This window comes from Pempheris klunzingeri, chromosome 12 (genome assembly GCF_042242105.1).
Source record: "Pempheris klunzingeri isolate RE-2024b chromosome 12, fPemKlu1.hap1, whole genome shotgun sequence".
NCBI lineage: Eukaryota > Metazoa > Chordata > Actinopteri > Acropomatiformes > Pempheridae > Pempheris > Pempheris klunzingeri.
The window spans coordinates 3,794,974-3,808,935 of record NC_092023.1 but is presented as its reverse complement, the minus strand read 5'-3'; the positions used below and the strand labels follow the sequence as shown (position 1 = coordinate 3,808,935).

General features: G+C 42.6%; 2 protein-coding genes across 2 annotated transcripts; both read left to right on the top strand.

Moving 5' to 3' along the window:
- Window positions 1-1,735: 1,735 nt before the first annotated feature.
- LOC139210594 (peroxisomal N(1)-acetyl-spermine/spermidine oxidase-like) lies at window positions 1,736-6,959 on the top strand. The gene is made up of 10 exons (XM_070840655.1): window positions 1,736-1,889; window positions 2,880-3,056; window positions 3,182-3,312; window positions 3,421-3,608; window positions 3,830-3,999; window positions 4,401-4,570; window positions 5,052-5,137; window positions 5,589-5,701; window positions 6,504-6,658; window positions 6,768-6,959. Exons 1-10 carry the CDS (start codon window positions 1,736-1,738, stop codon window positions 6,936-6,938), a joined length of 1,515 nt encoding a protein of 504 aa, XP_070696756.1. The 3' UTR covers window positions 6,939-6,959.
- Window positions 6,960-7,937: 978 nt separating this feature from the next.
- On the top strand, window positions 7,938-13,109 carry LOC139210592 (peroxisomal N(1)-acetyl-spermine/spermidine oxidase-like). Its single transcript, XM_070840654.1, has 10 exons — window positions 7,938-8,115; window positions 8,472-8,648; window positions 9,260-9,387; window positions 9,501-9,688; window positions 9,931-10,112; window positions 10,194-10,363; window positions 11,208-11,293; window positions 11,418-11,530; window positions 11,648-11,802; window positions 12,553-13,109. The coding sequence occupies exons 1-10, from the start codon at window positions 7,962-7,964 to the stop codon at window positions 12,703-12,705; spliced, it is 1,506 nt and encodes a 501-aa protein (XP_070696755.1). The 5' UTR covers window positions 7,938-7,961; the 3' UTR covers window positions 12,706-13,109.
- The last annotated feature ends 853 nt before the right edge of the window (window positions 13,110-13,962 follow it).

The window sequence follows — 13,962 nt, the reverse complement described above, 5'->3', positions numbered from 1 at the left end:
CAACTTTATTATTTCCTGTACTTCCACGGTGACTGGAGCACAGATTAGCATTGTTCTTCTGAGTGACCCTCTTTGCCAGCTAGTTCCCATGAGCTTCGTGTGTGTGTGTGTGAACCGATCAACATTACACAATAGGGGTATCCTGAGAGAGGAGGGCTGTTCCTTTTTCCCACAGTTGGACAAACGTCTCGACTGCTGTAATGCTTGGTGGACCGACCTTGGCTGTACACACTGACCTACAGCCAGTTGACCATTATTTCATTCGATTATTTAGATAATAAGATATAATAAGATAACACACTCCTCATGTCTCTTGCAATTGTGGGTCAAGTGTTTTTGCAGTTTTGCAAAAGACTGTTTGGACTGCAAAATGAAATAACAGCTGTCTGTTTGATATCATTTAAATTACCATTATTTAACAACCTGTGTAGAATTATGTCACCGTCGTCTTGTTTGGCTCCGACCTGCTTTAAATAAAAGGCCGCTGATCACACCTGTAGAAATCTACGGTAACACGTCGTGACGACAAACAGCCAGTAAAGCAGGAGCTGTGCACCAAGCACGGGCAAAACCTTAGACAGTAACTGCTAACAACTCTCAAGCAATGCATGCTGGGAGTTCAAATCATGTTTCATGAGATCTATAATTCAATGAGCTGAATGAACTCCCAGCTGTGTTTGACTCCTCTGTAGAAGACATCTACACTACTCACAAAAAGTTAGGGATATTCAGCTTTCAGGTGAAATTTCAGGATGAACCTAAAATGCATTCTAACCTTTCCAGGTGAACTTAATGTGACCTTCTCTAAACCTTTGAATGCACATGTCCAACTGTTCAGTGTCTCAGTACTTTCTGCACCAGCTGCTGTTCTCTAACAAGAAGCTTAACAGCAACATTCACAACAGGTTTGATCCATGAATCCACCAATACATTTCTTGCTTCAGTTAGAATTGGTATTTAAACAGTCCTCCTCATCCTGCTGTTCACATTCTGACATCATGAGACCAAGACGACACCTAACAGTTGATCAGCAGCACCTCAACACTGGAGGCTTCAAACAGGAAGTCCTCAGACGGAGGTGTTCACTGAGCTTAGAGGGTCACAGAGTGTCATCAGGAGGTTGGAACAGTGATACAGAGACTGGAAGAGTCACAGAAAGGAGAGGAGTGGACGTCCTTTGGCCACATCCCAATTTATTGAGACACTGAACATGTTTTGTTGTGGTATACCTACCACTGTTGGTAGATTTTCTTTCAATAAATTGTTTAAAATGAAGAAATCACCAGTGCATGCTTCTACTTAAATGTCCTACTTTCATGATATAATATCACTGTAGCATTCACTGTTTACATTTTCCATATATTTCACCTGGAAGCTGAACATCCCTAACTTTTAGTGAGTAGTGTTTGTGTTTAGAACTGTGGTGCATTATTATTTTGGACACTAGGTGGCGGTAATTAGACGCACTGGGTGATAGATGTAGGCAGGAAGAGGAGGGCACAGGTACAGTCCTCACCTGGCTGACTGACGGACACTGTCAGACTGCTCCCCTGACGGACAGCGGAAGTCGTGGTGCTCCAGGAATAAAAATAAATCTCTTCAGGGAGGTGCGGGGTTTGATATCCTGCCTGATGCCTGAGAGGAGGATATTTTTAAACATCGGTTCATGCGCGTCCTGAGCTGAACTTCAGAAGAGCAGGTGACAACGACACAGCTGGATTCACGTGAAGCACCCATGGCTCTGAGTCCGGACCCTCACATAGTTATAATAGGCTGTGGGATGTCCGGTACAGCAGCGGCTCACCGGCTGGTTCACGCCGGGTTTCATCATGTGCGGATACTTGAGGCGACTTCAAGAAGCGGAGGAAGAATGAAAACAGGCAGACTGGGTGAGCGGGTTTATGTGCTGCTTAACACTCAGGTGTATCCTCAGGTGAGATGACTGACCCTCATATTCTATCTCCAAGAAACACAAATTATTATTATTATTATTATTATTATTAGAGTGCTTCATGTTTTATTTCCTCTATTGAATTGAAACTCTTGAATGTATTTTCCAAAGCTTTTTTTACTATTATTAATATAGTTTTGTTATATTTTCAGTCTATGTAACCCAGTGGTGGGCCGTCAGGGCCAGCGAGGCCTTCTCTGCTGGCCTAAACTCAGAATCACTGATTTACGTTTTAATATTTTCCCATTAATCTGTTTAGATTATTCCTAATAGTCTATCCTCTTCATTTCATAGCACATCTCTGTGTCTCTGGGCTGGGGTGCAACATGAGATACCTGTCTGCGATGCAACGTCCTGTTATTCTGCCTTTCTGTATAATATTGATTATACAGGGTTTCTATAGCCGTGATGTCATAATGATGGTATTAAGAGGTGGTTTGATTCAGGTAGGAAGCCACTGAAGGCCCAGGTGTAAAATGAACGGGTTAGAGTTATCTACATTATGATCTCCCTTTTGTGTCTTTATCTTTACTACTTATGATTTTTATATCTTGCCTTTAATCTCACCAGCTATAAACCAGTGTAGGAGGGCCTGAAGTGCGTTCGGCTCCACAGTAGTGTGTATGCTTTGTGTGTGAACCTTGAACACTGTCAGAAAAAAGCAGAAGCCAGCCAAAAAAAACAAAAAAAAATGAAATGAAACCCCTCTGGAATCACAATGAAGTGCCTAATTTAACAAAGTACAATAAATCTGAAAGGTTTTAACACAACAGTCCACAGATTTTGTTGAAATTGGGCTTTGATGACGAAAGATTTTGCTGATTTTGAAGACTTTCAGACTTGTGATTTCTGAAGTCTGATGCAGCGTAATTTCACTGCTCAACCTATTAAACCTGTCAAATCTGTTGGTGTTGTTTTTCTTCTACAGGCGACAACGTTACAGAGCTAGGTGCAAGTTATATCCACGGTCCGTCTGAGGAGAACCCACTGTTTTGTCTGGCCCGTGACCACGGCCTCCTGGATCCTCAGGCCCTCACCGCAGAGAACCAGGCCATGGACATCGATGAACGTCCTCCCTGGGTTCCCAACTGGTTCAGCAGTTCAGGTCAGTTGTCACCAGCCTGATTTAACATCATACTTCCTATTTCAGGTTTCAGGCTATGAGTGCATTAATATTCTCCTATAATGACAAACATAGCGTGTTGTTAATGTTATGTTTTGTGGGTGCAGGTCAGAGGCTGAGCACTGAATACATGCGTCCTGCTCTGGAGATATATAATGAGCTAGTGGATGATACTCTGCAATTTCAGAATCCAAATGAAACCCCCTGGACCAGCGTAGGACATTTCATGCGATCAGAGGTGCTCTGAATTTGAATCACCAAAATGATCCTCCAGGTGTTAAAGTCTTCTTCTTCTTCTGGATGATTATAAACTGTGCTCTGCGTGGGGGTTTGGTACTGTGTGCAGACACGACGGAGAGCCGCAGAGAGGTGGAAAGATGAGGATAAAAGCACCAGGCAGCTGCTACTGTGTGCCGTCAGTGCCTTGTTGAAGGCGGAGTGCTTTGCCAGTGCAGCTCACACCATGGACGACATAGACATGGCAGGATTTTGTATGTACAAAGGTCTAACGGGGCTGGACTGCACAATCCCAGGGTTTGTACTCTGCCATCTCATATTCATACACACCAAGTAAAAGCTGTAAACACAGACATCAGACTGACAGTACGTGCTCAGCCCGGTCTGCTGTTGGTTTACTCTGACGGAGCTCCTGAGACACGTTGATGCATTAATACATGTGTTGAGATTCCTTTGATGGATCTAAGGCAGGATGTATCACTCCCCTTGTTTCTTTTATTTATGCTTTTTTCTCGCAGTGGCTTCGAAGGAATAATAAAAAAGTTGATGTCGGAGCTCCCCACTGATTTAGTGACCTACAGGCGGCCTGTGCGCCGCGTTCACTGGAACAGCACGGACACTGTGACGGTTGAGTGTGACGATGGGGAGAGGATCACCGCTGATCATGTTATTGTCACAGTGCCTTTAGGTAGACGTCTGCACACACACACACACACACACACACACACACACGCACACACACACTGGACTATTGCTGTTGTGTTTTTTTTTGGCTCTACAGGGTAATGGTAGTCAGTATGGATAAAATCATCAGTTATAGCATGTGTAATTTTATTTTTAATATCCATCATGATATTATATATTTTTTAGAAAATCTGTGAAGAAATTGTAAATATTATATCTGTTAAATATCGGACAAATCAAGGTGTTACAGCACATTGATGCAAAAATCATATAAAAATCTAATTTGGCTGTAAAACAGTCCTGCTTGTTGATTTACAGCCCATAATGGCTTATTATAACCAGACATAACCGGAGTTACCTCAGTATAAATTATATGGCAAAATGTCTCTCTCTTTATATTTACAGGATACCTTAAGAAGCACCATTCAACCCTGTTCTGTCCTCCCCTCCCGGCACACAAGCTGCACTCGATCCACAAACTAGGATTTGGAACATGCAATAAAATATTTGTGGAGTTTGAGTCACCGTGGTGGGACGCTGACTGTGAGGTCATCTATCTGGTGTGGGAGGATGAGGTGAGCCGTGAATACAGCATGAGCACATCTAAATGTTATTTATGGGGAATACGTCTCATCGCTCTGTGATGGTTTTCAACTCCGCACCCTCAAATGTCAAAATTTGTTGTCAGATTTAATGGATTTATTCCCAAAATGAACGTATTTCTATGATCCTACTTAAACTTATCTGCACACTGATCTACTGCACTTATCTGCTTAGGAAAAGCCCGTTATATATACTGTATATATAAACCATTTAAGATGCATCTGTGAGACATTTATTTATTAGAATACATGCTACTACATGAACAACTTCTTCTGATAACATTTAATTCTTTAAAACTAGTAGTAAACGAATTGTCTTGTCCTGTTTTCGCTGTGCAAATAACCTCCATTTAGACTCTAAGTAGTGTATTACTGATAAATAAACAAAACCTGACCATAAATTCACACAAAACAAACATATTGATGGTTTGTTTTACACCCTTTGTGTCTTCAGGAGGATGTTGTGGACCACGTGACAGATGTAAGCAAATCCTGGATAAGGAGGATGTCAACATTCACTGTGCTCAAACCTTCTGAAAGGTCAGCAACATTAAATCAGCAGGGACTGATGTGCAGGAATTCATTTTAACACTGACGGTATTTTATTGTGTCTGTATGTAAGTGGAGACTCACTGGAGACAGTCTGTGGACGTGCAGTGACAATAAAGGCGTTCATTCATTGGACATATTAGGCAGCAGAGCAGAGACACTCGCTCATTCCTCTCTTTATAACGTTTCCAAGGAGATTTATAGATTCATGGAGCAATGCAGGGCAGCATGTTAGAGCCATATTTATCATCGTCACCTCACAGCAAAAAGGTTTATTTGTGGAGTTTGCATGTTCTCCTGTGCACCTCCTCCCTCAGTTCAGAGACTTCCACACATTGCCAGGTTAATCAGTGACTCTAAACTGCCAACATGGATGGATGGCTGGATGGAGAGAGCAATGCAGCGATGTGACTCCTCTCACTAATTCTGGTTAAACACTCAGGTACAGCCATGTTCTCTGCGGCTGGATCTGTGGACATGAGTCAGAGCACATGGAGACGCTTCCCGAGCCGGAGGTCAGACAATCCATAACGGAGCTCGTCCGCACGTTCACAGGTGGGTTACAAATGTTAGTCAGGCTTTGAAAAGTGGAAACCATCACATTGTCCATCTGAGATGATTATACACGTTACTGAGTAAGACTGCTTTGATCTTTAAGTGTCGGAGTATCTCAAGATGTTGTGCGTAAGGAGAATAAAAGCTGCCTAAAAGTCTAACTTAAGATAAGATAAGAGAGACTTTATTTATCCCACACCAGGGAAATGTACTGCAAAAACAAGGGATATAACAAAATATAAAAATAAATGCAAATATAAAAAATATATAAGTATATATAAAGTATGTACGTGTGTGTATTGCACAGGATATTATGAGTGTCGCACAGCAGTCTGGTGTCTAATCTGGTGTTAATCACTTCAATGTTTCGATAATTCATCCATAACATTGTTTAACTGATTGGACTGACTCTAAACTTAAAGGTTCAGTACGTAATAATTCACAGTTTTGTCACTATATCCTGTCAGCAGCACATGAGATGAGTGATCTGTGGTAATTTAAAAAAAAGACCATCACAAACAGTGATGCTAACCTATTTTTAAATAAATATCGGAGGGGTCTGTGAGGCTTACTTGAAGCATGCTGGAAGTTGTACTCTTTCAAATTATGCTGCAAAGTCCACCTTCTTCTCAACACTACAAACTGCTGCTTTAATGTGGAGCCATTGTTGGGAAGATCCAAACCTTTACTGTTCTGCATAGAAAGCAAGCTGCACTTTATACTGACATTTCTGCTTAGCTTACTGCTCCTTCACTGTGAGCACGTTAGATTTTTCTTTTAAAAAGTTTGTGTTTGTGTTCAGGAAACCCCATCATCACCCCGAGGAGGATCCAGCGCTCCCAGTGGTTTCATGACCCCTGGACGTGCGGCTCCTACAGTTACCCTGGAAAAGGATGCTCGGCGCAGGACCTGGAGAACATGATGGAGCCCCTGCCTGCGAAGGGATCACAGTCACAGGTGCAGAGATGAACTTTTATTCACACACAAGCGGTACATATGCACTAAATCACAAAATACGACGTTGAGCAAAACCTCCGTGAGCTCTGACTGCTTCGCTGTGTTTCAGCCCCTGCAGGTGTTGTTCGCTGGAGAGGCCACTCATCCCTGCTACTACTCCACCGTCCACGGAGCTCTGCTCACTGGGTGGAGGGAAGCTGACCGACTCATATCCCACTACTCCTCCATCCGTCCATGCAGCAACCCAGATCAGAAAGAGATGAATAAGCCGGATGCATAAAAACATTTGTTTTCCCCCAGAATTTATAAAGTCGATCCTTCTCACCCAATGGATTTTAAAGGGTCACTCCACTAATTTTATGTAGGGTCTTTATGTTTCTGTTTTTGTTTTTTTTACAACAGTTATTAAACAAAAACACAAAAAAGAGACGACACACAGGAAGTTACCCACATACAATAACAAAGGTTGCCAAAGAAGCATATAAATGTTCATGCATGCCCAAATCTGCTGCTGCAAAGTGCGGCGATAAATATTATGAACTTTATTTGCAGCTGTGTCTGATAGAATCACTAAATGGACCCCAAATAATGACAGATTTGCAGTAAGAGTCAGGTGGCGAGTACCTAATGTAACAAGGAGCAGGAGTAGATTTCCATTCTCTCAAAATAAACCTTTTTTACTTCAGTCATGCAAAATATTAAAGCTTAGAAACACCAAGCACACAGTCTGGATCAATTCCCAATAATTATAATGAGTTAATAATGAAACAAAAATGTTTTATCTTCAGGATAAACCCAGAACAGATGAGTCTGGGACTTGCTGCTGATCGTATGAAGGCAGGAGGGATTGTGTTCGTATACAAGCCATTAGATTTAAGACAGTGAGATGGTGTCTGTGCAATGTTTTTCTATATTTTTAATAAAGTGGATAAACTCTGTGTGTATTTTGAGTTGCAGCACGAAGGTACAATCATGTATTCCTCCTAATAAAGACTTCTGGACTTGAGCATAAAGAACCAGATTAACATATTAATATAAAGTGAGTTTGATAAAACTACTGTCAGTGTGTGACCTCTTTAAGATACACTCTTACACACAGAGAGAGAGAGATAATGGTGTGTGACTGATCTCCCTAATATCCCTCATTAAATACCACAGCATGTGATATTCAGTGGGGCTACAGCGACTTTTATTTTGAAACTCGACACCGGAAGAGGGGTTTTTTCTTCGTGGCGCCAGAGGAAGGATATGACATCTGACCAGGGTGGATGATAGCAGGTTATGCTCCAGTGAGGAAGCACTCATGGCTCTGAGTGTGGACGCTAGAATAGTTGTTATAGGATGCGGGATTTCCGGCATCGCGGCGGCGCACAGGCTCGTTAAAGCCGGATTTCATCATGTGAGGATACTTGAAGCGACTGCAAGAAGCGGAGGGAGAATAAAAACAGGCAGATTTGGTGAGACTCGATGTGCAGCAACTACCTTCAACTTCACTGTTGCACTGACAGACACCTGGTTGCACTGACACACCTGGTCGAGTCCACAGCTGGAGTGTGTTTTTGTCATGCAACTATTTCACGTGTTTTTGTGCAGGAAATGGATTTTTGAGTCAAATTAGCGTCCATTTAATCTTTTTTTATAACATTTGCATTCTTTTCCTTCTTAGCTGAGGCTTGGCCTAGATGTATCTGCTGTAAATCACGTGACTTGCTGATTCATACAAGATGTATTCAGCTTAAATAACCCTGTCATAAACAGACAGCAGTAAAATATCCCTGTCCCTTTCTCCTCCTCCTCGTGTTCTCTCCTGCAGGTGATAATATTGTGGAGATTGGGGCAAACTGGATCCACGGACCATCGGAGGAGAACCCAGTGTTTTGTCTGGCCCGGCAGTATGGGCTCCTGGATCCAGAGGCCCTGGACCCAGACAACCAGGCCATGGACGTAGGAGGACACCCCCCCTGGGTTCCCAACATCTTCAGCAGCTCAGGTCGATATATTAGATGTCCAGAGCAGGACGATCATACCCTGATTTAACACTGACCTCAGAGTGGATCCCTAGAAAACTACACATGGGATCCCATAAGGGTGCTAGGGTGACATTTCATGGCCTGACGTGATCAGTTACTTTAGTTTGCAGAATTAGAGGCCAAACTAGAGTCTAAAATAATACACTTAGCCATTTTGCTTGAACTGTGATGCAAAATAAAGCACTGCATTTTGGTTACAGGCTTGTTAAATGTGAGTTATCTGTAGCAGTCAACTGCAGAAAGCATCCAATGTAGTTAAAAGGCAAACAGGTCACAGAGAAACACACTTTAACACTGAATGTTCCTCCCAAGCTCGAGTCCCTGAGGGGTTTTTAAGTGTGTGCTTTACAAAAAGCCTCCAGGTGCCGTCAATGCAAATGTTTGTTTAAACTAAAGCTGGAATTGTATGGAGGGAACATTTGAGCCAAACACACCAAAATGACCTGCAGTCTTTGCATCACTGAGTTCAGTGCAGCGCACGTCTTTGATACAGTCTCGTTAATGATTTCTTGTCGGTAAACCTGGAGATATTTACCTGATTAGTATTTTGGGGTTTATGCTACGTGTGCAGGTCGGAAGCTGACTGCCGAGGACATGGATCCTGCCAGAGAGATGTTTGCTGAGCTGCTGTATGATAGTTCAGAGGTTCAAAGTGAAGGAGAACCCTTCGCCAGTGTGGGAGATTTCGTACGATCGGAGGTACGTCACCTGTCCCTGACATCAGCTGCCGGCCAGGTTTGGCTGGAATATCGATAATAAACTGCATCTGGCAAGAACGAAGAGCTTCTTTTGTTGCTTGTTTTCTGGCTCAGGTGCAACGACGAGCGGCAGAGAGGTGGACAGACGTTGACGCAGCCACCAGATCTCTGCGACTGTGTGTGATCAGTAACATGTTGAAGGTGGAGTGCTCCATTAATGGGACTCACAGCATGGACGAGGTGGGCCTGGGGGCCTTTGGCCTGTACAAGACTCTGCCTGGACTGGACTGTACGTTCCCAGGGTGTGTACTCCCTCAGTGCAGCAACATACAGCTGTGTCTAGCAGAATTTCCTATATTCACATATCAATAATTATAGTCTGACCAGCAGCCAAAGGATGCTGAAGTATTTGTTTTATATTGTCATGAAATAAAGATCAAGAAAAGTTGTGCTTTACTCTGCAGGTGTCAGTTGATATTCAGTCTGCTGATTAACAACCGATTGTTTCAACATGTCGTTTGACTTTATCTTCTTTCCCATGCAGTGGATATGAAGGTCTAATCAAACACCTGATGTCGGAGCTCCCCGGCGGTTTAGTGACCTACAGCCAGCCCGTGTCTCGTGTCCACTGGAGCAACACAGAGAGGAGAGAAGACCCTGTGATGATTGAGTGTGATTCTGGGCAGAGGATTGCTGCGGATCACGTAGTCGTCACAGTACCTCTCGGTAGAATCAGACTTTACAACACGCACGTAAATTCAGGCCATGCGGCGCTGAGCATAAGCTAACTTGTTCTGGTTTCCTCAGGGTACCTGAAGAAGCACCATTCGGCCCTGTTCTGTCCTCCTCTCCCTCTGCACAAGCTGCACTCCGTCCAGCGACTTGGTTTTGGAACAAACAATAAAATATTTGTGGAGTTTGATGCACCGTGGTGGGACGCTGACTGTGAGGTCATCCACTTTGTGTGGGAAGATGAGGTGAGTTCATGAACGTGCACACAAACTGGACTTAATTCAACTTTAAATATAAAATAACAAATAACATTTCACTTATTAAAGCGTTCAAAGGAAGACAAATCATCACAGCTTGTTGAAATAGATCAAGAACCTTTTATTACACAAAGTTCATGCAGCTAACAACCCTGGAGGTGTTGCCAGAAATAAATGTCTGGGCATTAAGCTGAAATTGGCCACAGCACACAGTAAAGTCTCACAGGCAACTGCGTCCCCTGTGGGCACTTCACGATGCACTTTGCACATGGAAATCAGATTAAGATGAGATAAGATCAACTTTATTAATCCCGAAGGAAATTATTTACAGCACAAACATGGGCTTTAAGTGCAGTCTGGCCTTCTTTCCATGTGTGTTCTGCTCCTAAAGACGGCTGGAACATCCAAAACATCTTCTCTTTTCCTGACGTTGGCCAGGTTGAGCTCTCACTGACGTACTCCCTCGTTTCTTCTGCGCTCATGGCAGCCGTGTCATCATGAAGCTTGATAAGTTGTCAGCATAGAGGTGATATTAAGAGGTCTTGTCGTTAAGGCTGCCGTGTTGTCCTCCTTTACAGTAATGGACTGAAAATCTTGTTGGAATATGTCTCCACGAGGAGCTGGAAATATATAGTAGTCTCACAGGCCACTTTTCTTTGAGGAAGAATTATCTCATCATCCACCAAAAGAAATTCTTTGCCCTCTGACTCTCCTCCCTCTTCATTGACAGCATTAACAACAAGCCCCAGCGTTGAGTCACTGGTGCCCAGAAGCATAAATCAAACACACACCAACACTCAAGCCGTCTGTTTTATCTCCTGTCTTGATGCAGGACTCCATGGAGGACCAGGTGCCTGATGTACAGAGATCCTGGATAAAGAAGCTATTTGGCTTCACTGTGCTCAAACCCACTGAAAGGTCAATAAGCACGTCGGGCACAGAAACGCTGATTGTTGCCTCATTCGTGTTGTATTTGAATGGAGAATAGCTGACAAATCCTAAGATTAGGAATGATGTCCCGTGTTTGTGGTGTAACTCTCAGGTATGGCCACGTTCTGTGCGGCTGGATTGCTGGACACGAGTCCGAGTATATGGAGACGCTGTCTGACCAGGAGGTGGCGCACAGCATGGCTCAGCTCATCCGCAGGTTTACAGGTGAGTCTAACCATAGAGAGTTAGCAGGGTCATTATATTCTCTAAAAATGTTTCTGAGCCTTTATTGTCTTTATCATGATTACTGGCAGCACTCGTAGACTGACTGTGTGTGTTCAGGGAACCCCATCATCACCCCGAGGAGGATCCAGCGCTCCCAGTGGTTTCACGACCCCTGGACGTGCGGCTCCTACAGTTACCCTGGAAAAGGATGCTCGGCGCAGGACCTGGAGAACATGATGGAGCCCCTGCCTACGAAGGGATCACAGTCACAGGTGCCACCTTTGCCGCGTTGTTGTTGTATCTGCCATATTTTTCACCTTTATTGCTCAAACAACACACACAGAATTCTACATTTGAAATAGACGTTTGGTCTAAAGTAGACCAAGCGCCGCAGCGGAAGGGTTGATCGCCCCAGTGGGAGAGGACAGAGAGCCGGGATGAGAGTTAAGCTGACCCAGCTTTTACCTAAGGCTGCTCGAGCTGCTGTCTGGTCGTGAGAAGATCGAGTGGATGAATTGACATTGTTAGTGCTCACGTCTTTACACAGACCTGGTTTCATCTCAGCGCCCCGTATCAATCTACCCCTGATAGACGTACTACCACGACAACAGTTGCACAAACTACCTGTATTCATACCTGTATTTGAAGGTCCGAGTAGAGCGGAGTTACTTGGTTTAATGTTCAAAAAAACAGGTTATTTTTCTCGTAGCAGACACGGCTGCTGCAGCTGTTTTCAGTTTTAGCAGAAGAAGAACAGAGCGGTCTGCTGCTTTGCTGAAAAGCAAGGTGGATGAATTCATCGGGCAGAGACCGTCCACCTGTTGAGGGGATGGAGGAAGTGTTCTGTCACACATTTACCGAAAGATGGAGCAGGAGAAGAAGAGAGTGGACGGTGTTTTCACATAATATTAATATGGGACCTTTAAGCACAAATGTGTGCACAGAACAAACCCACCACTTCACCTTTAATTGACGGTTTGACTTTAACAGGTAACTCGCTTTAACTATTTGCTGTGTTTCAGCCCCTGCAGGTGTTGTTCGCTGGAGAGGCCACTCATCCCTGCTACTACTCCACCGTCCATGGAGCTCTGCTCACTGGGTGGAGGGAAGCTGACAGACTCATCTCTCACTACTCCTCCATCCGTCCGTCTGCATCGTCCAAGTCAAAGATTTAAAGGAACAATGCTGCAAAAACAGAGAAGAGATTTAATCAGATTTATGGTGAAATCTGCAACTTCTATAAACTGGGATCTCAGGGTTGATCTGGAGGATCATTTGGAAATTTGGAAAGTTTCTGGCCAGTGATGTGATACGAATGTATGAGTCTGGTATTATCAACAGGAAAGGGAAAGGAAGTCCACACAACTGATCAATACAGTAATGATATTTTCATCAAATACAAGAAGGATATAGCTTTAATTATCAAAACTTTTCTTTATCCGGTTTACAAATCATCTTGATAACAATACAGTTATAAGAATCAGCCGTGATTTTGTAATTTTATTGTCTTATTTTAAGAATTCCATACAGTTTTCAACTTTACTCTTTGCTAATCTAATTATTGTTCATACACTGTAATTTACTGTCATATATTATTAATAAAAGATGCATTTATTAATAAATTATTTCAGTAGTTCTGTCTTCCATTTCGCTTATTTAAAAATTCAGTTAACTAATTATTTTATCATTTGTAACTCAAAATATGTTGCCCTTTTTTCTCTTTGGACTGGAGAAAATAAAACAGATCAGATATTGCGAAAATATATCATTTTTATTATATTCAAATATTATTGAAATTCTAATTTGTTATAAGTTTGAAGCAGAAATGTCTGTTTGGTGGAGCTGCTGGCAACTTTTACACATTTAAAACATGACAAGAGGCCCCAGTTAGACATTATGAGGCATCGCATGCAAAACGTTTGGCAAACAGAAGTTTACCTTTTAAAAATGCATTTTATTTTATCAAATTATTGTAGTGAAAAGGACAATATTTCCCTCTGAAATGCAGTGGGGTGGAAACAGTAGCATAAAATGAAAATAGTAGATGCACCTCAAAGTTGGCATCCATCTAATGGTAAAAGAGGAGCGAAGTTTTCAGTTAAATCTAGTGATTAAATATTAGATAATGTAATGCATCATATAGAGCAGGCACCAGTCCATAACCAGCAGGTCCCTGAGGTCCTTTCTCTCTTCTTCTGTTTATGAGTATTGATCGGTGTGTTTTAGATCTGTTCCTTCTCATGGCTGATTGTTCTTTTACTGATTTTATGATCTTATTTATGTTATTATCATCATATATATTTTATTTTTATTATTCTTTTACTCCTGTTAAGCACTTTGTGACTTTGTTACTGTGAAAAGTGCTAAATTAAATAAGCTTTACTTACATTTGTTCACCTGAGGGGGGCAGTAATACGCCAGTCAGCCTTTAA

What these genes read in the sequence shown, in the direction of transcription:
- LOC139210592 (XM_070840654.1), top strand. Translation starts at nt 7,962, where the DNA reads ATGGCTCTGAGTGTGGACGCTAGAATAGTTGTTATAGGATGCGGGATT. An exon ending in AATAAAAACAGGCAGATTTG is followed by an intron (nt 8,116 to 8,471) that starts GTGAGACTCGAT and finishes TCTCTCCTGCAG; the next exon opens with GTGATAATATTGTGGAGATT. An exon ending in GTGCTCAAACCCACTGAAAG is followed by an intron (nt 11,294 to 11,417) that starts GTCAATAAGCAC and finishes TGTAACTCTCAG; the next exon opens with GTATGGCCACGTTCTGTGCG.
- LOC139210594 (XM_070840655.1), top strand. Translation starts at nt 1,736, where the DNA reads ATGGCTCTGAGTCCGGACCCTCACATAGTTATAATAGGCTGTGGGATG. An exon ending in GTGCTCAAACCTTCTGAAAG is followed by an intron (nt 5,138 to 5,588) that starts GTCAGCAACATT and finishes TTAAACACTCAG; the next exon opens with GTACAGCCATGTTCTCTGCG. An exon ending in CGAAGGGATCACAGTCACAG is followed by an intron (nt 6,659 to 6,767) that starts GTGCAGAGATGA and finishes GCTGTGTTTCAG; the next exon opens with CCCCTGCAGGTGTTGTTCGC.